This window comes from Denticeps clupeoides, chromosome 15 (assembly GCF_900700375.1).
Source record: "Denticeps clupeoides chromosome 15, fDenClu1.1, whole genome shotgun sequence".
NCBI lineage: Eukaryota > Metazoa > Chordata > Actinopteri > Clupeiformes > Denticipitidae > Denticeps > Denticeps clupeoides.
In genome coordinates this window covers 4,974,042-5,001,186 of record NC_041721.1, presented here as the reverse complement: position 1 = coordinate 5,001,186, position 27,145 = coordinate 4,974,042, and the positions used below count along the sequence as shown (strand labels likewise).

The 27,145-nt window shown below is 44.0% G+C and overlaps 1 protein-coding gene and 1 pseudogene across 3 annotated transcripts in view; one reads left to right on the top strand and one right to left on the bottom strand.

Annotated features, from left to right (window-relative positions):
* The first annotated feature begins 436 nt into the window (after window positions 1-436).
* Window positions 437-27,145, top strand: part of iqsec3a (IQ motif and Sec7 domain ArfGEF 3a) — an 88,793-nt gene continuing 62,084 nt past the window's right edge. For all 3 annotated transcript variants that reach the window (XM_028953730.1, XM_028953729.1, XM_028953731.1), the window contains exons 1-2: window positions 437-1,004; window positions 19,058-19,135. In XM_028953730.1, the coding sequence (XP_028809563.1) occupies window positions 505-1,004; window positions 19,058-19,135 (578 nt within the window). In that variant the 5' untranslated portion in view covers window positions 437-504. The remainder of the gene's footprint in view (window positions 1,005-19,057; window positions 19,136-27,145) is intronic.
* Window positions 11,736-11,854, bottom strand: LOC114765493 (uncharacterized; annotated as a pseudogene).

Below are 27,145 nucleotides of genomic sequence, written 5' to 3'. Positions count from 1 at the left end.
TGTGGGGAAGATGATAAAACGTTTTTTATTAAACCTGTAATTCTACTGCCTTTTTCACAGTACAGTATATCGTGCTGACTAGTTTATTAAATTGTTTAATGCACAACGTCTCTAAATAAGATCTTAATTGTATGTTATGTGATTACCTTCTACGTTATGTATTTCATTGTGGACACCAAGGCCAGAACCAAATTCGCTAATAATAATAATAATAATAATATGAATAATAAATTGCATACATTATTGTTTACTCCTAAATCCCACACGCCCTGTAGTAAAAATTTAAGCGGGCTTTGCGCCGGAGAGGCGGGGCGCTCGGGGATTCGTTGCGCACACGTTGCCGTTGTTGCCTATGCGCTGACGTCACCCTCCTACTACCGCGCCTCGGCCAATCGGCGGCCGTGGGCGGGGCCGCCCCCGACGCTCCGCGCACCGCGCCGCCAGACCAGAGAAGCGCCGAGCCCGAGGTGAAGACGCAGCCCGGTCCGGTCGAGGAATTGCGGCATGGAGAGCCTCCTGGACAACCCCATGAAGGCGGTGCTGTACCTGAAGGAGCTCACCACCATCGTGCAGAACCAGCAGAGCCTCATCCAGACGCAGCGGCAGCGCATCGACGAGCTCGAGCGCAAGGTGGAGGAGCTGATCGGCGAGAACCGGCAGCTGCGGGAGCCGCATCCCTACCACCACCACCACCACCACCACCACCACAGCCCCTCCAGCCCGCAGGCGCCGGCGCACCAGCACCAGCACCCGCACCCGCCCTCCGGCAAGCCCGGCACGCAGCCGCCGCCGCAGCATCCTCCGCCGCCGCCGCCGCCTCAGCAGCAGCCGAGCCACCATCCGCAGCAGCTGCAGCTGGTGCCCGCCTCTCCGCCCTCGCCCAGGGCGGCTGGGTCCAGCCCCGAGTCGGGGACAAGCGAGGACAAGCGGAGCCCCTGCTGCAAGTCCCTGGTTCCGCAGACGCCCACGACCCTGTGCCGCTCGGTGGGACTCCGGAAAGCGGAGTGAGTGAAGCGCGCTCATTAACATTCATGTCGCCTGCAGGACGTTTTAATTACAGCGTAACAGTCATCTATAACGGTGATAATAATCATTATTATTATAACGATACGAACATTTTATTCAAAGGTGGAGCTTGTTTTTTTTTTTTTTTTTTTTTTTTGTGCTACCAAAACTCTAAAAGTGTCCCGCTTGGTGAAGTTCTATATCACCCCGGTGTCTGATCTCTGCGTTTAGGGATGTGGGAGCATCCGAGTGTGTCAGGGTGGCAGATCAGCAGTCGTGGGGATCAGATTAACAGCAGGCCTTTCACGTACATCTCATTCATTTGATGGAAGTCTGATAGGACCAGGGTCAGGTGCGATGCTGCTGTCGTCGATGCCCAGAGTCAGCCGGTATACCTGTTGGTTAAGTTTAAACAGGAAATCCAGACCTTCAGAGGTAACCTACTGACACGGATGACAGACATAATAAGTGCTGAATGGACCTATTTTATCTGTTTGAAAACGTGTCTTTTTAGAGACCAAGAGAAGGTCGTCCGGTGCGCATCTGGAGTCAGCGCCTGGCAGCGAAGCCGGTTTATAGCCCAGGAAAGAAATGGAGGGCATGGGTCGGATTAACCTGCCCGCAAAGGCTCTGATGAATAGTCAATGATAAATAACCATAATACACCTCGTTCACAGGTCAAAGCATGGCAGCAAGGAATCGCAATGCTGGAAATATAGATTTACTTTTTATTAGATCGAGAGGTGGACAGGTATATAGGAGGGTTGATTGATTGTTGCCTTATTTCTGAGTCACGGCCGTATTAAAAGTGTCCGTCTGCAGACGTTTTTGTTCATTCGCTTGACCTTCCAGTCTTAGATATTAGCTTTTGGAGACCACAAGGGGGCGATATAAAATCTAAGAGGCCTTGCATGGTCATGTGCACAGACTGTGCACAACTCGAGCACAGACTCTTCCATCTAATTATGCTTCTTTAGAACAGCCCAACAGATAGATTTCAGAAGTTTAGGTGGAGTCCCATCATCCCGTCCTTTCTCAGGGGATTTCTCAGGGGCGTCCGTGATTGGACGTTAATTTGTCTTGAGGCGTCAGGTCGCATCCCCGACTCTGCCACTCACTGGATTTGGGTTAGGGTGAAACAGGGCTTCCTGCGTCCATGGCAACACCGTAGCTGTGCGCATGAATATCTGAAAACAACCAGAATCAGTGCCGGGAAGAGATCTTCGCGACCCTGACATGACCCCAAACTCGAATGACACATGCATCAACATTCCTCGATGGATTTCTCATTCCCACCAACCCACTATACATCTTTCTTCCCACCAATCTCGCGGCGATTTAAGCGCTCGTTAATGAACAGCGTGCCGACAGCGGACAAGCGAATACGCCGATGCAGACGCGGCGGCCCTGCACGGCACACTTTCTGACAGATGGCGCGCGCATGGCTGTCCATGCATGGCTTGCCAGCAAACCCGACGGAGGCGCGAGATGCAATGTTTAATATCAAGGCGTTGGGTGACAATTAATTTATTCTCACGCTTCGTTTATGCGTCCCGTGGTCTTCAGAGATCTGAATTCAAGCGAAGTGATTGTCACATGTGATACACGGCAGCACAGCACACGGTGCACACAGCGAAATTTGTCCTCTGCATTTAACCCATCGCCCTTAGTGAGCAGTGGGCAGCCACGACAGGCGCCAGGGGATCGGCCCCTCACCGGTCCGCTCCGGAGAACGTTGACCACACGTTGGTGCATTCTAATGTCATGGTTATAACCTTTTTTAAATTTTTGTACGCGTTCTGTAAACGCTTCCCACGTTTAGCAGGTTTGAGGGGTTACGTTGGGTGCAAGGTGATCATGACGCAGACCCTTTATACTGAGTCCAGTTCTAGACCAGGACCTGAAAGCACACAAAGAGTAGAATGCGTTCTGTTCCAGAGGTGAGACCACAGTGGCCCGGAATCCGTGGTATTTGTCGCCACAACCCCGAGCTTTTGAGGACTAGGGCCTCCCGATTGTTCCTGAGAGCTGTCCATGAAGTGCCTGGCAGTGAAATCCAGTTGCAGGACTAAGCCGGCGTAGCTGCCGCCAGGGAGCGGGCAGATCTGCAGCGCCTCCTTCCCTCTGCTTAAGAATACAGAGAGATTTACTACTTCGCCACTCTCCATGAAAAGGACGAGTAATACACCTGCATGTCTGGTTTGGGGTTTGAGATTCGGTTTGTAATGTCCACCAACGCCGCTGTGAACAAGTTGTATTATGAGCACGGAAAACCGATGCTTATATAATGCTCATATTTTACTTTTTTTCGCTTCAATCTTTTTTGAAAAAAATTTGAACGATAGATAATTTAAACTATCCATCTATCTGTTAAAGCGCAATGAAAAGTGGGCCTGTGGTATAAAAGCTATTCATAAGTTTCACTCAGTTGTAGCTAAAGATCAGGTTTTGGTTGTCACGTCCATGCGGGCATGACGCGGCGGGTGAACAGAGAGGAGGACGAGGAGTGACGAGGAACTAAGAATGAAGGACGCTTTCACCTGACATCACGAAACCGGGGTTTAATTGGTGAAGCACAAGACAGGGGAGACATCCGAGACGTAGACACTGGTGAACATGGAACATAACGTTAAAGACCTGACGGCGAACAGAAACGAACAGGGCAGCTTTATACAATCAACACAGGTGAAAACGATTAGGGAACATTACACATGACAACAATGAAACTCCGGTCCGGATCCCAGACCGGAGTAACCCCATTTCGGACCGGATCGTGACATTGGTTTCCTTGACGGAATGAAACTATTTAAATTCCCCCCAAAAAACCTCGTTACCTCGCATCTTGTTAGCATCCAGATGTCTGGCCCCTGGAACTTTTTTTATTAGATCGAGAGGTGGACAGATATATAGGAGGGTTGATTGATTGTTGCCTTATTTCTGAGTCACGGCCGTATTAAAAGTGTCCGTCTGCAGACGTTTTTGTTCATTCGCTTGACCTTCCAGTCTTAGACATTAGCTTTTGTAGACCACAAGGGGGCGATCTAAAATCTAAGAGGAAGACCTGCAATGGAAACCCAGAGAGACGAGCTGACCGTTATCAGGAAATAAGCACGCGATGCACGAGGTTGGTGTGGAGTGACGCTAAGACTTGGCTCCTGCATGCTGGAAGGCAGGCCGGAGAACGACGGACGTACCTGACAGTAGGGGGCTGTGATCCTCTCAACACGAAAAGATCCTCGCGCTTGACGGGCTTCTTGAACTCATTATCCCCTCATCAGCCTTGGGAATTTCTATTTTATCGTCAGTGAGCAGTAACTAACCCGTGGCACCGCGACACACGTACACACTCCCATTTTCAGAAGGTTGTGGTGTTTGTTGCAGCCAGCTGCTCCAAACTGTGCATGAACACAATGGTATCATGTAACAAAATGTAATACATAAAATCATTTAAGGTGCATCATCAATTGTGTTAAAATTAGCCAATGTGGTGACTTTCCAATTCATTTCGTGGCAGCCCCATCTAGTGGTGCTTCCCTATATTACACAGAAGACAGAAAGCTGACAATCAGAGGCCTGTTATTTTTTTTATATTATATGTCTATAATAATCTGGAATGGTTTCTCATTATGGATGTGTGAAATTCCAAGCCCACTGGCAATTTACTAATGTTGCAGTCTGAAACTTGATAAGGAAACAATGAAATTAAATGAAAAAACCTAAAAGGGATTAAGTCGCTGAAATTACAGCTGCAGATGAAATATTTTATGGCGTTGTGAGTACCAATACGCATTTTCTTGGTTATTCAATATTTATTTAAGGTTCATGAGCCTGTTATCACATCGTTTGCTTCCCCCTAGTTGTAGATGCTCAGATGCTGTTGTAGAAACACACACTCGCACAGATGCACGCCACCTGGAAGTCAGTGTGTGTTTACCCTCTGCTGGCGCGACTCCGGCCCGTCCCCGCGTCCACCTCGGGCCGCTGCCAGGACAGAAGGACGGCGCAGGCGGCGGGGAGAGGGGGACGCAGCGCTGCTCTAATCAACGAGGAGATCCCCTGCCGGCGTCTCCCCATGCTCCGGCCCCCTACTCCTCCTCTTCCTCGAACCCCGGATTAACGTGGGCCCGGTCTGCAGGGCCGAGAGGCTGAAACGTTAGGGGCTAAAGTGGCATGCGGTGTGGACGCGGCGCCTCACCCTTTTACTGGCAGCCGGTGCGGACGCCATGCTTATCCTCCTCTAAGCAGGCATGAGTGAGGCGCCCGAGTCTGTCAGCTATTCAGAGCACGAGGGGGCTTTATCTGCACCGGCGTGGCGTGGCGCGTCTGTCTGCTGATGCCACGGCCGAGGCGCCACAGAAACTCGAATCCGCCCGGCTGCTGCACGTACGGTTTTAACGGCCGTGGACGGACGCGGGTTGCAATTGGCGAGAGGGAGTGAAGGGGAAGTGGTCAGTAACCACGGGGCAGGCGATGGACCCTCTGCGTCCATCTACAAAGGGACAGAGGGGGAAGAGCGTGAGGTAGCGACACAATCTGAAGGGGCCAGACGAATGTTTTTTCACCCCCCCTACCTGCCGTCATTAGAACGCATTATAATTCTGCGTTAAGCACGTCGTGAATAAGTAGTTGCTGATTAATGCACGGGGGCTGATTTTTAATTTTGATGATGAGAGCCACCGGGGCATACGTTCACAATCAGTCAGGAGTTGCGGCAATTCCGTACAAGCAGAAATTCTGATCTGTACGATGCAACAAAGCATTGTTCCATCATGCAACAACAATGCATGAGCTATTAAAAAATATATATATATATTTTAAATATCTGGGTCAATTAAGCATCATAAGAAGTCCACAAAAGGTTAAGTGTCACTTACCATCCATTTCATTAGTACCAATTTCTTGATGCAATCATCAGCAATTACCCATCTACGAGTGTATTCTAATGTAATCAGATTATTAGCATCATAGTTATTCATTCGAACTTGTCTGTCTGTATGACCAACACATCTGTAGTTGTGCATCATATACATTCCAAATGCAATTCAGTCGAATGTGTTTTTTTAAGTGTAAGGAGGAGTACTCATTACGAAACTTGTCTAGCCGTCGTTTATGTCAGTACTAGTTTATTCATGACGTTGGGCAAAATTGCGATTACAATATGTTATGAATGCAAGAGGATTTGCACATTGTATTGTACCAATACAGGCTTTTCTTGCACAACCACGACTACATAACATCTGCTGATGTGTGGTGAATTAATTAGAACAGCAGCTCTCCACGACAAGACCCTTTTTCATTCCACCAGGACGCCGTTCTCTTGAGAGATTGGCTCGATTTTTGCCCCTCAGTGGCCCCAGTGCAACATGTAGCCGCACCGTGTCTGTTTAGAGGCAATATCGGCTGATTGCATCAAAGCCGTTCTGCGAATACAAATGGACTGCAGCTTTGTTGTTATTCATATTTCCAAATTAAAATGCTAATTTGCTTTCTCCATGGCCGACGTTGAAATAAATGCACGTCTTATCGACTGACTCCAGTTCGAGTATGCAAATCAACGGGTAGGCATAATCAGCGCCTTGTCACCACGGCAAGAACACAGTCATTTTGCCGGGAGAGCCGCGATGCTCTAGACAGAAATCCCCGTCTTTTAAAAGAGACACAAATGTGTCTTCAAAAAAAAAAAAAAAAAAACCCTGAGACATGAATATCGTAATCTCCCCGGAGCACTTCAGAATTCCTTTAAGATGTTAGTGTCAGTGCACCGTATCTTCCGTAAACACTTCACTTGTCCAGTCGGGAGTCAGAACAGCTTGGGAGAGAGCGAGAACGTTGGAGAAAAACCTCAGACCGTTCATCGATTACGGGTGGTAGGCACTCAAGTCTTACCCCACAGCTTACTTTTCTTTTTATTACAGGTAAAGCTTTCTTCTAGAAATAAAACTACTCCATAAATTGTTGGGGTACACTCCCGCCTTCCAGCCAGACATGTGTCTTTGTTCAAACCCTAACGTTAAAAGTTTTTTTTTTTTTTTTTTTTTGCTTTTATATTGGTCTTAGTTTGGTCTGAATATCGGTCTTAGTTTTTTGAATACTGATTCTGATTCTTTTCCGAAAATCAGGCATGACTTGCAAAATAACAGCCACTTTTCGGCATCTGTAGCTTTAAATGATAATGATGAAGAGAAGAGGTGAGCGTGCGTTCACGGGAATGAAGTCATCAACGCTTCCTGTTTGGTGCAAACACAAAGTCATGTGTGCGTTTTTCCAGATAAAGAGTAAAAATTAACCCACTTGCATGATGGAACTAAAAAATGACATCCAATCACTGAGCAGATGCAACGCTTCGCACATTTTCAAGCCACGATGGTCGGAGGAGTTTCATTTTGTAGGGGAGGGGTGGTAAACGTGAGAAACGGGAGGTAACCTTTCCCTTAATGACGTCATAGGGGGACAAATTCCAAATCCGACCATCTGAACTGCCGCTCTCTGAACGGCAAAGTAGAATGACCAAAGCGCTCTTTGTACATATCGCCATTTCTAGCCACTGCTATTAATGTTAAATTATCTCACAAGTGACATTTCATGATAGGGGATGTTTAAGCTACAAAGAGCTGTCAATAGTCACTGTCATATAAAGAAGCACCACTAGATAGGAGGTAGCAAACTGTAATAATGCGAACGAGTCTATAGATTTCACCTTTTTGTTGTGTCATTTTAATATATTTAATATAAGTTTCAAACCCTTTTTAAGCCATGTACGGTGTAGTTTATACTCTGTGGAACATTTCTGGTGTGAATGCCACACTACTATGATGGTTCCAGAAGTCTGATGCTTTGGCAAATATTTTTTCCTCTCTGGCCTGCTGCAAGTGGAAAAAAAATCTGTGCTTTAGGGGCCGAAGGTCACATATGTACATAAATTTCAGCCTTAGTGGCATAAGTGAAAATCCCTCCGCCTGCAAATCCTGCCAGGCATTCTGTCCACTGGTCAACATTACATCACTCAGGCATTTCATAATGTATTTCTGAAGTGTAAAACATGCAGACTGACCTCATTTGTCTTAGCTCACCGCGCCATTCGGGCCGATCCACGCGTCGTGAGGCAGCGGCCGCAACCCTGGCAAAGTACATTTTCTCTCGGCAGCCCCAAGTGTCTCCGAGGAAATGTCAGGTAATATTATATTCCTGAGCGGGCCCAGTGGTGAAACCTATCCCCTGGGTCCTGTAGGCCACGGCACAGGTGATCAGAGCAGACAGAACACATCCCGACGCTTTTGTGTTCCTCACTGCAATGCACAGCCTCCAGCCAGATTAGAGGAATTTATTTATTTATTTATCCATTCGGCACGCTGTGTTCGGCCACAAACTCCTATTCACATATCAAGTCATCTATACAGCAATACGTTCTGACATACAGATATTAAAAAAAATAAATAAAAAAAAAAAAAAAAAAAAAAAAAATATATATATATATATATATAAACATTTTTAATTTTAATTATTTTTTTATGGCTCTTTTTCTCTTTTCTTTAAACATTGTAAAAAAACTCATTTGCACACCTTCACCCTACCAGTTACACATATTTTATGTTAAAGACGTAAAAGTGTAATATATGTTTGCAATATTTGCATATTGGTTCATTATTTACTTGCAACATTTGCAATACTGTGGTCTGTAGCAGTCGCAAAAAACATTTCATTGCACATCATACCGTGTATGACTGTGTATGTGACAAATAAAATTTGAATTTGAGATATGGTTTCACCAACATTAATGAGTTATTATTCCAATTTTAGAATTCATTAATAAATATACTTATATTTAGTATAATAATAGGCCATATATTGCATTGGACAAAAATGCTCTTATACATTTGTTGGTTGGTTGATCTGATCATATAATCAGCAGCACATCCTGTTGAAGAGGGGCTGCTGGGGACAAAAATTCCACTATTAACAGGCCTGAACCGGAACTCTTTTAGGCTTTTCATTAAAACACTGCGTTTATTGCGTCACATCTTTTCTAAGAATCACCCTTCTTGCTCAGACACCCATCTGCTGCAAAACCAATAAAATCTTCACGTCTGTTTAACTGCATAGATGGTGGTCATTAATGCGGAAACTATGCTGAATCTGCCATTTTTGACTGCAGGGAAAACCGCTCTCCTCCTTTTTCAAGACCGTTCCTGCCATCCTGCCATTTTCTTCCACGTGCATCTGATTTAAGACTAGAAACGAAAAAGCGCTAGATGTTGCCTTTTCTCTCTTACTCTCTCTTTTGTGAGAAGCACACGTTTATTGTGCCCGGTTGAGCCGAAACACTGGGCAGTAAATTCAATCCGAGGGCCGCACTAAACAATTTCACAGCAGGCAGACCATTTCAGAACCACACCTGGCTGCTAAATGTAACAAATTCGACCAATTTCGCACCATCGCCTGACCACTAAGTATTCTATTTAGCGACAATAAAAACATACTAAATGCCGAAGCGCAGAAACTCAGTAGAGCGTCATCTGGCTGGCGTTACAAAGAGGTTGCAGCAACTGCCCACCCCATTGCCACACTATTAGCCGTCAAGTTGTGTAAAAATGTCATTGTTAAAGCTTGCTCAAACTCCGCCCCTTCATGCTTGCATGTCTGTTCACATGGTAACGTTTCATCTGCAGAAAACACTGGAAATTTTATTTCATTTGTGTGGAGAAAGCACTGCTTGATCAGTTAAGTACGTGATCACCATACCTATTTTGCCGTGGAGCTATTGTTGAATTGCATTGTTTGTTAAAAATACAGCATTAATACAGTAGAGGCCAAAAGTTTGGACATTCAATGTGTTTTCTTTATTTTCATGACCATTTACGTTGGTAGATTCTCACTGAAGGCATCAAAACTATGAATGAAGACAAAAAAAAAAGAAATAAATGAAAACGTGTTTTATATTCTAGTTTCTTCAAAACCGCCACCCTTTGCTCTGATTACTGCTTTGAACACTCTTGGCATTCTCTCAATGAGCTTCAAGAGGTCGTCACCTGAAATGCTTTTCCAACAGTCTTGAAGGAGTTCCCAGAGGTGTTTAGAACTTGTTGGTCCAGCTCACCCCAAACCACCTGGATTGGGTTCAGGTCCGGTGACTGTGGAGGTCAGGTCTCCACTTTTTGTTAAGTACAGAACTCCACATGTGTTCATTCATAGTTTTGATGCCTTCAGTGAGAATCTACCAACGTAAATGGTCATGAAAATAAAGAAAACACATTGAATGAGAAGGTGTGTCCAAACGTTTGACCTGTACTGTACATTAAATGATTATTTAAACAATTAAAAATCCTAGGATGTATTTGTTCTTCAAATACTGCTGTCCGTGGTGCTGATTCCTCGAGTTATGAAAATTCTCAGACTCTTCCCCCTGTGGTCTCCTGCTCATTTATCTCATTCCGCCCCTTTCTGTGTCCCTCCCTCCTCTTGCCTAAATTCAAAGTCAGCTCTATTTAGCATCATCTGTGCTGTCCTGTCCTGGCTCACCTCAGCCTCTTCTGTCTAGCAGATGCTCACTCTGCTCAGATCCTGCTGAATCATTGCGAGCATATTTTCGTGCGTGAGGCTCTGCACGTTCGCTTTATTCACTTTCCCGTCGTCTCTTCCTGGAGAGTCGGGGAAGCTTATGCAATGAAAGTCATCTCGGATTCTCATGTCCCACCGCCATTCATCAAAAACCGAAAGGACCCTGTGTGCTCAGCAGTGGTGACTTTGCAGGTCACCGCGCCGGCTGACGTGCCTGTTCCGGTAGCTTAGCCAGGACGTCATCCTGCATGAGGAAAGATGCTTGGATGTGAGTCCGGCTTTGGAACTGGGTGGTTTGACAAATCACCTTTTCAATGTCAAGGTCAGGACACGGTAAATGAGTGAAAGCAGGTGGGAGGGGTCTGCCTGAGTGACCTGACATTGTAAGCGTGGTAATAACATTAAATAATATGTTACAATAGCTTTGATGGGAAGTACATTCATAACAGATCATCAAGACAAATGATGGGATGTAACTTGTCATTTTGGGCAAAATTGCATTTCAATGAAATCTGAAATATATACTGTGGTCATTTTGAGGTTGAGGCCTATAGAAATCATAGCATTTATATGTTTTACATTCAGCACATTCATTCCACTTAGCTGACAGTGGAATTTGATGGAATTCGGTGTGAATGCTACAGTTCAGAAAACACTAAAGCCTAACTAAACAGATTTAATTTGGAGCAAGTTGTAAAAGCACACACACACACATCTAAATATATAATGTTAAATAGAAAAAATATATACTATTCTATTTTTTTTTTATTTATGCCTTTTTCTGTCTTTAACTAGATGCCTCACTGAGTCAACTGCTCCTTAAACTTCATTGTTCCTTGAAAAGTGACAATGACAATAAAAATTTATTTTATATTATCTTTACATATATTACACACAAGGCAGACATATTTGCATGTTAACATAGGTGGACACAATCAGGATCAAAATTAATTGGGTCGTAGTCAGGCTCCCTTGTTACGTGGGCGGAGCACTCACCAGGCAAGGACAGAAAATGGCCGTAAGCAAGCCTTGCTTGAAAATGTTTGACCTTTAAAGGAAAAAAAAAAGGGCGGGAAAACAAATCAAAGATTGAAAATACCCCCAGACTTACTTAAGGAAAAAACTAACAAGGCGATTTAAAAAAGTAAAATTTAAAAAAGTTTTTCAATAGTTAAAGCTTATAGCACCTGGTATTCCCAGGCAATCTCCCATCCAAGTACTGACCAGGCCCAACCCTCCTTAGCGTCCGAGATCAGACGAGATCGAGCGTTCTTCGGCTGGGATGGCCGTAAGCAAGGCTCGCTCGAAACTGTTTGACTTTTAACAGAGAAAAAAAGAAAAAGAAAAAGGGCGGGAAAACAAATCAAAGATGGAAAATACCTCAAAGCTACAAATTTAGCTTCAGCAACGACAAATAGTTCCATCTGCGATCCAGCTGCTGGCGTGAGTCAGGTTGGTAGCAGATGCTTTCCGCTTCATGTTTTATAACAAAAAAAAAACAGGACAAACTGTGCGAAACGATATTTAATGAGAGGTGGTGTTTCGACATGTTGTTGTGATTGGATCTGTTTAACCAACTCAACTCCAAAGCAAATGATATGTGTTCTACGGCCTTTAAGTAGCGCAGGTACCGCACTCCCCTGCTGGTGTGGTTTAAGGTGCAATAAATGTGTTTAGGTAAGGGGCAGTTTGGGCAAATAAAAGCTACATCCCATTACGATGGCGATGAATAGAAATCCATTGACTGCAGATAGAGCAGTCAGTTAAAAACAGCCCAAGGATGGGTGTGCCTCACAATCCCTCTAAGTCACATATGTCAAAGTCAAGGCCCGCGGGAGGGGTTTTTCTGGCCCCCGGGATTATATAAATGTATTATTAGAACTGGCCCGCAGGTCACTGCACGCCAGCAGGATCCAGGTACTTTAAACGCACCAACAAACTACATTTGCCACAATTCATCATGAGACAAAACACGCGGACAAAGACAAGGATATGGACATAAAGCTTTTGTCCCTGTTGAAAATTAAAATTCACTGACAGCCATTAGAAATTATTTATTTATTTATTTGATCATATAGTAATAGATTTTTAGGTTTTCAGACTGTTTAATGGGGATCACTAGACTATATTTTCAATGAACATTTGATCAGTCCAAGCCCTTGGCTTGTTCCTAAATTTTTCATTTGGCCCCCTGTCCATTTGACTTTGACACCCCTGCTCTAAGTGAATCCCTGAAAGTGAAGTGATTGTGAAACACTGCAGCACAGCACATGGTGACACAACGAAATGCATCCTCTGCTTTTAACCATCACTCTTGGTGAGCAGTGGGCAGCCATGACAGCTGCTTTGCTCAGTGGCACCTTGTCGGTTCGGGATTCGAACCGGCCCATATCTGCAGCATGAATTGACTGTAATAACTGTAAGTATTGCAGCGGCGTTGGCCTCTTGACATTCACCTTGATTTACCGTCTTCGCTCCATGCGGGGTCATCAGTTTTGGAGGGATTCCTGGTGGTGGTCTTTTGCAGTGGCGCAGAGTAGCGTGACATTTTTAATGACTTTGCAGTTGTTTATATCCCTGATTTCATCTGCTCCTTTCAACGGTAAGATCCAATTTGGTTCTCTCTGCACTGTTCTACCACGAAACAGTTTCAATTATGTCAAGAAGGGATCATTTGTAATGAGAACCTAAATGGTGAAGAACTGTCTTTTAGCATTACGTTGTACACTTCAAGATTTCTACTCAAAGACTGACATTGTTTTGTCTAACCCAGCAGAATTAGGATGCATAAATGAGCCAACTTCACACAGTATAAATCATGGATATGGGAGGTAGTAGCCTAGTGGGGTAACACACTCGCCTATGAACCAGAAGACCCAGGTTCAAACCCCACTTACTACCACTGTGTCCCTGAGAAAGACACTTAACCCTGAGTGTCTCCAGGGGGAAACTGTCCCTGTAAGTACTGATTGAATGTCACTTTGGATAAGGGCGTCTGGTAAATGCTGTAAATGGATCGCCAACCCTGGTCCTGGTGGATCCATGTTCCACAAGTCAGAATATGAATTGAGCGTATGTTTATTACAATTCACTGAATTGTACATTTTGTAAAACATATTTTTGCATTTTAAGACAATTACGGAGATTAAGATGGTAGATACGAAGCAATTTGCTAAAAAGCATTCAACAAGCAGAGGAAGTTCTGAAGAGAAGTGTTATGTCCCATCACCGTAACATATTCTAAATGTATGAAGAAATGAAGAAAATGGAATTTTCATAGACGAGTGGCAAAGACAATAGATAAATCAAGGTTGTTCGATAACATTTCACTGTTGTAGGCAAACCGTACCATTTGTTTTGGTGGTAAGTTGTAGGCAAGTTTAATAAAGCAGATTTGCTCATCGCTCGCGGTTCTGAACCTTTGACCTTATCCAGAAATTGGATCTGGACCACCACCCCGGCTTTATAGCCAAACCGTGAACCGCTAATTGGTACATGAAATTCTGGTGTTGGGTAAATAAAATCTGTGCATTGCACGGCTATGCTAAGCTAGGCTCGCACTCTGTCCCCCGCTTGTGTGTCGGTCTCACATCTCACCTTGTCACCGTCAGGGTCATCCGCTGGTTACGCTGTTGCTATGGAAACTCTGCTCTTTGCTCATTTTTTATGCTGGACAGGAGGGTACAGGACCGAGCTGCTCATCAGAATCCATGAGGAAGTGTGCGATCAATCATACACTAAAATGCATCACCGCCCCCTTGCCGGCGCGGCCCTCGTGTCCTCATACGGCAAGGTCACGCGCGTGGGCCGAGAGCTATCCGAGAGTGGCGTTATGTAATGATGAGAAGGTAATACTGCCGCGATTTTAGTGCCAAAACGAATATATCTGGACCGTCCATTAAGGGAAATGCATTCTTTCGGTTATTTATTTGCTGCTTTCTTTCCAGCCTGGACACGTCTGTAGGAAGAGGACATTTTGGAAGACCTCACGACATGAAACTCTGTGCGGCAGATAACAGCTCCGAGAAAACAGTGTTTGGGGACGCCGGCGCTTACAGATTAGCGGCTCGGTTCCATCTCGACCGCCCACCACGACACAGATTACCCGGGACGCCGCGCCGTTAAGGAACGGGAGGGGCGGACGGCCTTGACCCCAGTGTCCATTCGGGGAGGTCAGGGGAGGACTGACTCATATACCGCGCAGTCCGCGCAGGAGCTGGATTTATATGCACGTGTCGGTTTGTCCCGCGGAGCGCGTTGGGATGTGTTTTAGGAGCGGACATTACTGCAGTTCAAAGATCCTACAAGTAAAACGCCAAACGTCCGTAGACATCACGCAGTATGAGTATTTAAATGATGTTTCGCTGGGGCTCGCATAGCATATGATCTGGTGTGACTCTTTTTCTTTTTTTTTTTCGAAGGAATAAGAGCTGACAGCCCTCGACCTAATCCTGTCTGAGAAGCCCTAAATATACTTTCACAGCAGCACTTTCCCCATCAAAATTCTCTGTGCGCTTCGGTAAGCTTCTGTCACTTAACAAGAAGCAAACAAGAAGTAGAAAAGCACGCTTATTATAAAATACTCAGTCGCTCATTCACATAAAACTTTCGTTATTTCATAACTTTTTGTTTTTTGAGGTTAATCGACAAAAATGTACTCATCACTAGTTTAGTTTTAGTCTAGTCTTTTTGTCCAGCTTTAGGCCATGAATGTTCATCCATTCCAGACACAGAACACTCTCGGATTAGTTCAGTTTTCCGACCACGCGTTCTGTTTCTTTTCACACGTTATTGTAAAGAAGATTGTGGCCAAAGATTGCTTCGTCATTTTCTCCCAGCCATCTGCTAAACCATCTGAGGATTGAATGAAACAGAATTAATGCCTCGATTGCGTATTGCGAAGGTGACATCATCTGTGCAACTGGATGGAGATACAAGAAACAGAAACCATGATTTAATAGCACAGTTAAACGAGAGGAAATAATATATTGTCTTGTTTTCGTCAACAAAAAAAGAAGAGACATTTTAGTATAGTTTTTTATCTTGTAAACCTTATTAAGTCTCATTTTTATTCAACAGTCTTACATGGTATATTTTGTTATAGTTATCGTCACATGACCAGCATTTATAGCTCGCCTTTATCACGTCAAAAAGGTTCGTTGACAAAGATATTTCGGCATAAATTTCTTGACGAAAACAACACTATACATTACTTAACTTAACGTGGTGCCAGTGAAGTTACTTCAATACAAATATTTTTGCCCTTGAATACAAATTGCGTTGGTGTTGGAAATTTTTACATCTTCAATACATAAAGTGGAAAAGAAAAAAATTCCTAATAAGCTCTGATCCATTGTTGGACTACACTTGCTGAACTGACCAGCGCTTTCATTTAGTTTAAATGTGTGTACGTTAGAAATCACTCAATCCAGTAACCGGTTCCAGTGTGGACACCAGTGACAAAAGCAGGTCATAGGGTGCAACACCAGCTCACCCAGGGCACACCACACACCCCCACAACCAATAAAGAGCAGCCAAAATAACCTTGCATGGACATGGACCCCAAACCTGAGACAGTATTACAGAAGAACGTTGTAGCACTGCTTGTTTCGTCGGCTCTATAAGCATCTTCAGAGCTTTAGTGTGCCGTTGCGAGATAGTGAGCACGCTCGGTGGCCTTTGGCCTTGGGTCCTGAAGCTTTTGTGCTCACTGACACACAGCGGCAGCAGATGCCAGTGTGCTGTCCTCATGAACACTAATAATGAGTCACTGGAACGTGGCGTTGTTCCTCCCTGTTATTCTGCCCACTGGTGAGGCTCAACGGTTGCCCTTCTTCGGCAGGAGCCGTGACTGGCGACTCCGGTCCCGGTCGATGGCATTAATTAAAACCAAACGAGTCATGTCGCACTTCGCAGGCAAGGCGAAAGGCATTGCGCCCAGAATTGAGTGTGCAACGACAGAAGGCGATGGGGGACGGCCAGGCGATGGGAGCAGATTCCAGGCACAGACGAGCTTTAAAGTGATAAAGACATTTTCAATTACTTTACCTCGGACACTGACGTTGCTCCTCCTCACGTTTCTAAAAGACAGGAATATGCTGGAATAACCATGCGTCCGAGGTCCTACACTGCCGAGGCTCGGTTTTGACTGGGTAGCCAAGTGAGTAAGAGACTCACCTATGAACGCAGGTTCAAACCCCACTTACTACCATTGTGTCCCTGAGCAGGACACAAACCCCTGAGTGACTCCAGGGGGGGACTGTCCCTGTAACTACTGATTGTAAGTCGCTCTGGATAAGGGCGTCTGGTAAATGCTGTGAATGTAAACGACTGCCTTTGGTAAGATTAAGCCAAAAAAGATCGACCTCTTCTACGTCTGTGAGGAACCACAACCTCTTAAAAGCTCTCTGTTGTGACGCGGCTATTAAAAAAAACATACAAAAATTTCAACAGCCACTAACAGGGAGGTAATTAATGAGGTGTTGTCCTCTAATGGGCTTCTTTCCCCGTCTCTCGCTCTCTCTGTTTGGTCCTGATGTAGTGCCGTGGGTTCCCGATCTGCAGTCTGGGGAGAGACAATGGGATGCGAACTCTGCTGAGTCGGCCTCTTGTTTACCCCCTTTGGACTTTTGCAATCTATCTCCTGTCTTTCAGCGTGCGAGGAACGGATGAGCCGCCGAAAAACAGGCACAGGGTGTCAAGCGAGATGGTGCCGAGTCTTCTGATATTGTCCATTTAATGGCTTCATTCTGGCCCTTTAACCCGAAAAGACTTTTTTATTTATTTATTTCCAGCGTAATAAAAGTGTGCCGCATCCATTAGGGGCGATGCAAGGTGTAGGCAAATAATGCAGCGGTGGTGAGAGGGGAGCGAAAGAACCAACTCCCGTATTAGCATATTGGAAATGCTTGTCTAATGCAAACACTGACAGCAATTGATTGATTGATTGAGGAAATATAGATTCCATGTTTAAATCGAACAAGTTTCTTTAAAAACTATCCAAATTCCCTGCTGTCGCTCATAATCCACGACCATCGAACACAGATCTGGGTGGTGGCCGGACACTGGGCCGGTCAGTGTGTCATGCGAGGTGTCATATAATGTCCTGTGAAATGGCAGTAATATAACAAGCTGAGCAGTAATCAGTGTTTCATTTCATCTTTAATCATGAACCTATCGGGGGACTCAAACAGCCGGATAAAAAGTGGGGATTGTTTTAAGCATTGTCTCAGCGCTGACTTCCATTGCACATAGATAGTGAGCCGTCTTTGCCGGAGAAATAAAATTTTGGCCTGATGAGTTCTGCCATGTTTCAGCCAATCTGTGTTTGGTGTCTTGTGTCCAACGCTTATTGATAAATGATTTTAATCTTGGCAAGAGTCGGGTGCTTCGTGATTTGTGTCAGAACTCGAGTCATCAGATAACTATACCAGGGGCTGACAGGGAGAATAAAATTTTAGAGCAACAGACTGTGTGTGTGTGTGTGTGTGTGTGTGTGTGTGTGTGTTGTTTGTAACAGCATATGGAGGTTTATGGTTAGCTGCACCCCAGCCGAAAGAGCCGCGCGACAACTCCACGTTTGAAGCTTTCAATTTCAGCTTCTCTCATTCTTACTCACACACACACACACACACACACACACACACACACACACACACACCGACACATATGTCTCTCGTTGCTAATAGATGCTGGCAATGCCATCTGCGGTCTCCGTCCAGACTGTGAAATCACGGAGAACCTCCAGCACACACACACACTCGCAGGAACACAAGCTCACGTCACACACCGTGTCGTCACCATCATTTTCCTCCCCCCGTCGCAGCCGTCGGGTAAAAAGGATTGGACTTCTGTTGAATTTGGGATTTTGGCCGTTGATGCTGTGCCAAAGTAAACTGGCTCAGAGAAGAAATAAAAGACTGACTTCAGATTTAAAATGCACAAGGCATCTGCCAGCACGCCGATGCAGATGTAAATAATAAATGCGATCGATGTAGGCTCCTTGCAACATGCAAACTGCACGCTTGCTTCGAAACACCCAACCAAAAAGATTTCAGCATTTTTCAGTACTGATAACTGAAAATCAAATAAAAAAATTATGTTCAAGCTGGTTTCTGAAAAACTTCTCTTTTGTGCCACGAAGTGGGTTAAATTAAATGCAACTTGCTAGGCTGCTTTGTGCACAAGGCCTAATTAATTTGGTAGGTCAACCGTGTTAGGCTAATGTTATCATCTAATGCGCATTTTGAAATGAAATGAATAACACAATTTATGCATTCAAAAGTTCAGCCATCCTTACATAGGCAGAAGCAAATTATTATTATAAAAACCCTCTTACTTCAAGCTTTTACACCTGTGTCCCTTTTGAAAACCTTTGAGATTTGATAATGAAAATTATTTTTTTTGCTCCAGTGGTATCGGGTACTATTATTTATGGTTTCTTTCTGCCGTGTGCCACGCCTGCATTCTGTAAATTCCCATGATTCTCTGCCCCCAGGAACCAGACGGTGCTGCACCAGTTCTGCTGCCCGGCCCCAGATGCTCCCGAGGCCGACTCCCAGGCCTGCGTGCCCAGGTAGGAGCGCTGCCTACTGACACCTTCGCCATTGCCGTGACAGCGAGTGTCCTCGCCTTCTCTGTAGCGGCGCAAGGCAACACAACTGCCCTCAACTGTCATGTCTGTGCTGAAGTGGTTGTAAGCCTTTTGTGTGAACAAGCAGAACTACTGCAAAACTCAAAAGTCCCCAATAAGCGCCATATTCCTCCTTGTGCCAAACAGGAGGGACACAGGAGCTCAGCACTCATATCTAAATTGAGTAAAATGGATGGCATATGTACAGGGTGGGCCATTTCTATGGATGCACCTTAATAAAATGGGAATGGTTGGTGATATTAACGTCCTGTTTGTGGCACATTAGTATATGTGAGGGGGAAAACATTTCAAGATGGGTAGTGACCATAGTGGCCATTTTGAAGTCGGTCATCTTGGATCCAACTTTTGTTTTTTCAATAGGAAGAGGGTCATGTGACACATCAAATTTATTGGTAATTTCACAAGAGAAACATTGGTGCACTTGGTTTTAACATAACTTTATTCTTTCATGAGTTATTTAGAACACTTATAAAGTGTGTTCAATGTCACCAACCATTCCCATTTTATTAAGGTGTATCCATATAAATGGCCCACCCTGTATATTGAGTCAATATTTTGTGGACATTGGCTATTAGTTTCGTCAAATTGCCCAAAAATGCATCACTACTGTGATGTTGTGAGTTATTAGAAGATAATTGCACTGCAAACCCCTATGGCCACGGCTGCAGGACACTGTGAATCCGACTGCTTGGATAACGTCGATAGCAATTAAGCCGACCGTCCGCAGTGTTTGCGCTGGGCCTTTGTGTTTGGAGAGGACCTGCTGCACAGCCGAAGATTCACACACATACGCACACACACACCCTACAGCAACACCAAGCGAGAAAAGCAAACTGATATTGATGCGGCTCTGCCCCAATGGAGCTGGTCACAGCAAGTGCTGATGGACCAAAACAGAAACACAATGAGCGGCCGCTCGGCCTCTCCGCACACTGCAGAGGCGTGCTGGTGTGCGATTCCCTGCATCGCGATACCGTACCATACCATGATACGCCGTATGTAATATTATATTACCATGATTATATTACATCTTCATGTAATATTACTGCGGGTGCGGTAGAGCGGCTCGCCGAGGGGGATTTCCCCAGTACCCACGCTGCTAAAACCTTCCTCAATCAGGTTGCAGTTACCATAGTCACAGGTTCGCTACAGGGACGTGACGAACGAAGTGATTAAGCATGGGGAAATTGCAAGACTAAACTCATTTCGTGATGATAATGCGGTAACGGCGCGTCTAATTGAACCCGGCCCGGGTTAAATTGGACGGCACGGAATCCAGCAGCCTCGCAAAAGCCAACCACTTCAGACGGATTCCCCCAAAAGCAGTGTGTCGGTTGCCGGGTTGTAGTTTCTTTCTTGCTTTTCTTTTATGGCTAAGTGTTACGTTCTTTTTCTTTCGGCTTTGATTTACATTTTTTTTTTTTTGGTTTGGTGTTTGCCAAAGTGAACAGTGAACTGTTGACCCCACCCACATTCACATCGCCATCCAAGCCGAACTCATCCGACCACCTCACATCCACAGCCAGCGAAGGCAGGATAATTTTTGTACCTGTTCCGTTAAACGAGGGGTCCCCAGACCACCGTAACTAACCTGATCCAAAGTGGAATATGGACGCAGGGGGGTCATTGTGTATTTTCACACAAGATTTTAACTTTTACATGGACAGCATTACCCAGAGTCAGTCCCAATCAGTAGTCCCCTCAGGGACAGTCCCCCTGGAGACACTGGAGGCACCATCGACCATCATCCACGCTTCCGACCCCTGCCTTTGTTTGAAATTTGGTCCAGAACCAGCGCTCCGCTGAAGGCCTCGGAGAGTAGCAGCGAGTGGGCACTGTCTTTCATGATGCAAGCGCGGCCAGCCACCCGCCCACCATAAACAAGCTCTTGTTAGCATATGAATAGAAGGCCTCTGCTGTTGTCCATACCCTGCGCTCTGTTCTTAGAGCTTATTGAAGGGCCATATTAAACACACACACACACACTCACAACGTTTTAAAGCAGCATATTAGTCTCACTGATGGCAAATGAGCTGGCTAATTCAAATGGCGCTAGGTGGGAATTGGATGAAAAGGGTGTGAGAGTTCTGTACTCGGTTCTTCTTGGAAGCCCACCCAGGCCCGTTTTAGATCTGAAATGAAAGTTTCTGCCTCTCTGAGGCTTCTAGCCTTCTTACTAGCTTCTTCCTACCTTTCAGACAAATGAGTGGAATTGCTCTGTGACTGACAGGGTCTCAAAAAGCCTCAATGGCCTTTTGAGACCCTCAGTGAAGGTGCATTATAGCCTGAGTGGCTATGTCCTGCTCTCTAGTTGTCCTCCCTGTCTGTCTGTCTGTCCTTTTTCAAGTTCCATAACTTGAGCATTAAATGGATTATGGGATATGTATTTTTGTGTACTATACTAGATCTAAATGCTTAGGCAGGCTTCCAGTCTTAGAGCAACATACTAGAGCCACACCAAATTTTGATTTGAAAAGAAAAGAAAAAAAAAAAAAAATATATATATATATATATATATATATATATATATATATATATATATATAAGAGAAAAAATATATATATATATATATCTTTTTTTCTTTTCAAATCAAAATTTGGTGTGGCTCTAGTATGTTGCTCTAAGACTGGAAGCCTGCCTAAGCATTTAGATCTAGTATGTATGCTTGTATGTATGCTTGTATGTATGTATGTATGTATGTATGTATGTATATATATAGTATGTGAATATTAATGTACAGGTAATACAAGTAATTACAAGTGTAATTGTATAGTAATACAATTATTATAGTCATAATTAATTAATGTCATAAAATAAAATAAAAAAATGTCAGAGACACAGACATTGTACTGGAAGTTCGCACTGCCGACAGTGAAGCGCACTCCTGTTGGCGGGACCGTAGAAAAGGAAAAGCCTTGCATAGGCGGGTGAGAAGCTGTTGAGGAGCCATTGTTAGCGCAGTATCTGTCGGGGTGTCAGAAGTGACGCAAAAGCAAAAAAAAAAAAATGAATACAAGGGATGAATCTGGGGGGAAGGGGGACAGGGCCAGGGGGCATAGAACAGATGGGTCTTTTTGGAAATAGAGTGACAAAAATAAATCATATATTTGCCGAGAGCACCAGAGGTTGTCAGTCATCTTTTAGTATGAAGGCAGATGTTCATGTTGTGCTTGTTTTTCTTGACCAAATATTAACACAAATGTTTGCCATGATGCAAAAATTTGTAGAGGCGCTGATATCTGCCCATGGGTTCCATGACCTATGAAATGTATTGAGTTATGAGGTGAAGAGCATGCAATGCATTGTGAAAATGTATTTTTGTTTACTTAAACTCTGCAAAAGGAGCAAACGGCACACATGCAATATTTATTAGGTATAAACTGAAACACTTTTGTTTTATGTTGACAATAATGGCATGAAATTAAAAACAATCCAATATCACAGATTACTACAGTACTACCACGATCCCACAGAAATGGATTCACAATACAGAAATGTCCAACTTTTATGGCAAATGTGGTTCACATTTGGACCTATTGATTGATATACAGTAGCATACTGTATTTAGATTTTTATTTTTTTGCTTGGGTGGTGTATTTGGTGCACTTACTGTCCTTTTAGGTTGTTGTGAGAATTCAGCTAAATTCAGCTCAATCGACCTAAAATGGTCAGATATGTAACCTAGATTTGGTTTTAACATATTTCATCAAATGTTGGCCCAGGCAGTCAGATGAAAAAAAATAATAAAATCCTGGACAATTTCAGGAAATGTATTAATCCTGCCAGACCAACATTTTAAGCCTCAAAATAAGGGCATATCTGAGGGAGAATGTCGGGTCATCCTGGTTTTATACCTGCTTTATACCAGGCTGCCAAACAGTGATTAGATTTCAGGAAAAAAAAAAAGAAGAAAAAATCAATGAGAGGAATTTTAACCCAGAGCTATTTTTTGGGGGGGGCTGAGAGCAAACACTGAATGAATAAGCAGTTCACGCCTCTTACATAATGACTGGAAGGAAGTCGGCTCTCTCTCCCTGGAGGGCCCGGGCGTGAAACTGTCTCTAGTTCCTCTCTTTTGGGATGCTCCTTTATCCTTTTTTTAAAAGACTCTCGCTCAGTCTAGCCATCATTTCTGCTGAACGTTATGGGCATTTAACAAGGTGCCATGTGCCAGTTTGCAGCGTGGACCAACTTTGTCTAGTGCATTTACATTTACATTTACAGCATTTATCAGATGCCCTTATCCAGAGCGACTTACAATCAGTAGTTATAGGGACAGTCCCACTAGGACACTAGGCTACTACCATCCTATTCGGACCTCCCTCATGTAGCACTGAGTAAAGGCACTATGGGGGTGCTAGTAGCCTAGTGGGTAACACACTCGCCTGTGAACCAGAAGACCCAGGTTCAAATCCCACTTACTACCATCGTGTCCCTGAGCAAGACACTTAACCCTAAGTTGTTCCAGGGGGGGACTGTCCCTGTATCTACTTACTGTAAGACGCTCTGGATAAGGGTGTCTGATAAATGCTGTAAATGTAAATGTAAATGTCTTTCACAGTGGACACGGTGCACTCTTGTTTGTGGCGCGGAAGTGAGCCCTGGACTATTTTCGTACGTTGCTGGCGTCATGAGTTTGCAGATGGGTCTGCGAGGCCTGCAGCGTCACACAGATTACTGTACACCTCATTTTTTATGTTTTTTTTTAAACACTTCACTTGGAGCAGCGACCCCTGTGCTTTCATTACGTGCCTAGCAGGCCTCGGACTGTTGACTCAAGGTTTTAAATAGCCTTCAAACCAGAGATGGGTCGAGGGCAGGAAGGCAGCGGAGAAGCTGAGAGGCCGTGCAATGACATATCGCTATCTGAATTTAAACCAAGGTTAATGACTATTTGAGGAAATCACTCCCACACAGTACCACATTAGTCTGGTAGAAGACCAAAAATTCACAGGTTCAAACCCCACTTACTACCACTGTAAGTGTCTGAGCAAGACTGATTGTAGGTTCCTGTAGATAATGGGTCTGATAAATGCTGTAAATGTCAATTAGCACATTTGTAGCATGTGATATTTATAAAAATCTAAAATTTGACGTATAAATAATCGCATGTCATTAAAGACTTGTATTAGCTTAAATTGGTAAAAAAATATAAGAAACAAGTTTAAAACCTCTATTAAATAAGTTAATCTGTCGAAACTGTGTCAGAACTAAAGCATATGAATAATATTTATTAAAGAAACAAAAACACTGAACACACAGAAGTAGTTGGTGATAAGAAGGAACCTCTGACATTTTTTGAGGTTTAAAAATAGTAGAAATCCACAAAAATGTAGTACAACACTGTCCTCCATGTCTTTAAAAAATCTGCTTTTATAAAAAAAGACAATCAACACACAAAATTAGACCAAAATATGGTGTGGGCTTTTTTGCGCTCCTGCATACCCCTCAATATTATTTGCTGGTAGACCTTGGAAGCCAATGTATGATGAGAGATGGTGGTCTGGGCTTCCAGTGATTCACCTGCACGATATCAGATTTTAGTTAATAATCTCCAGTTGTAAGCAGTGGGTTTTACTGCCTCACTTTGACAAACTTTGATTCTCTCCTTACCTTGTCCGCGCTGTGAAGTTTTGCCTATAATGAGGACTTATGATTCATAACTTGGCCATGTCCTATTTCAGGAAGGATCCCAAATATAAATCTCACCTCTGTCTCCGGCGCAGCCACCACTGCTGAAGACAGCTGTCAAAACTTGGTGAAGAGCCATTCGCTGCTCTTAACATCCAAAATTAATAAGGCCGGGAATTAAGCAGATCTTGCTGACTGACATGAGCAGATAAGGTGACCTCAGGAGGTTTTGGATGTGTCTTAAACACATTTTTAATTAAGTGCCGTATACGTCTTACACTTGCAGCCATTGCCAAAAAAAAAAGTTGAAAACTGAACAAGAAATTTTATCAAAGTTTTTAGTAAAAATTGCATGAACACATTTAAGTTTAGTTTGTCAGTTTGAATACATTATTTGTTCTTGTTCATAATTAGATATCGCATCCATGTCATACATTTTTTTTTTTTAAATAAGTAAGCTCAATATAAAGAAAGGCTTTTGTCAATTTAATGCATATTGTCAAATTAAAGCGTATTTAAAGGAGAATTGATCTGAAGTGAAAGTGATTGTCATTGTGATACACAGTAAGCACAGCACATGGTGAAACACAACGAAATGTTCTTTTAACCCATCAACCTTGGTGAGCAGCGGGCAGCCATGAAATGCACCCGCAGAGCAGTGTGTGGGGACGGTAGTGGCACCTCAGTGGCACCTTTATGGTTCGGGAATTGAACAACCTTCCGGTTACAAGTCTGCTCCCTTACCCGCTAGGCTATGGAATCAGATTTGTGACAGAGAATATAATACATGCTGGCCAATGAGGCGAAGCCCCGCCCACATGAGAACATAGTGCGTAGAATGGGGCGTAAAACGGGGTGGAGTGACTGAAAAGCCAGGAGTGAAACTGTAAAGACGAGCAGCGTAACTGAAAGTCTCCCAAACAAAATGAAAAAGAGCGAGATGTAAGCAAAAATGCATGTTTTATTTTACATTTCAACGTCGTATTTTCATTTGATTTTAGGAAAGTTTTGTTTCCAAATTTTGGCACAAATCTGATTCTATACTAGGCTACCACTGCTCCATCTGCATGTGACGGAGGCTTTTGTAGAAATAATCATTTAACTTTTAGAATGTATTGGTATTTTATGACATCCCCCAGTGGTGAGTGTATAAATGAAGATAAAGGACAGAGGCTTGTTTGTTTTCTGCTTTGTCTATAAGGGACACAAATCCTGTCCTTTACAGCATGTAAAGTTGTGAAAGGGAGAATTTAAAGGTCATCCTCAGCAGCACCAGACCCTTCTGGTAATGGAGATCCACCCTCTCTCTCTCTCTCTCTCTCTCGCTTGTTATCTGTGACTCTGTATTGCCTTTGTCTGGGGAAAGTGACCTTGGCAGTCGTCATGGGAACAGAGGCCGAAGCAGACAGACAGTAGAGAAGTCCCTTCTGCTGTATGAATCTGTACTTTTAACTTTTCCAGACGGAGGGATATTCGGAAGGGTGCGATTAAACACATCACACGTCGGACTTCTATTTTCAGGTTCTTGTGTGTGTGTGTGTGTGTGTGTGTGAGAGAGAGAGAGAGAGAGAGAGAGAGAGAGGAGAGAGTATGTGTTGCTGAAGACGACTGCGAGGAAGTGACCTTTTAAATTTGGAGTCTGAGTCACAGAGGAAGGCATCTGTTTACATTTCACCCTTCATTTCTGGTTTCACCTCAAACAAGCCCAGACTTTGGCCAATCCCCAGCGCGCGCGCTCAACCTACTCCCCTGACCAATCAAATAGCTGGGACTGTCTGCTGGGCTTTATGATTGACAGAATTAAACAGGGAGGGACCCGCCTATCTTTGCATTTTTCAATAAACATGCATTAAACATATTTCATATTTTTTGCATCAGGAGAAAGTGAAGTATGTTTGAGGAATCTGTCTTTCCAGAGTCGCCTCTTATTACCATAATTACCTTTGTTCACTATCGTCATCATCAAAAGTCGCTTCAAGAGATGCTCACTAACATGAGTGAATGATAAGAAGGTGTTCAGCATAAACCTTCAGGACAGTTGGAAACCGTCCCCGTTGTCCAACTTGATGGTGGAGAGAAGACAAGAGTGTGAAGTGCTGCTGTCACAGCAAGAGCTCCCTGATATGGAGAGACGCAAAACCTTCAACTTTTTGCCTTGCTTGCAATTTTTGGTTTATTACATAACCACACTTGTGATACTTCAAGGTCCTGCGTCTTCGGTTTTGTTCTGAAATGGGTAGGTATGAGAACACTTTTAACTGGTAGTGTAAATGTAATCAATAAGCACCAGTGATAGTCACC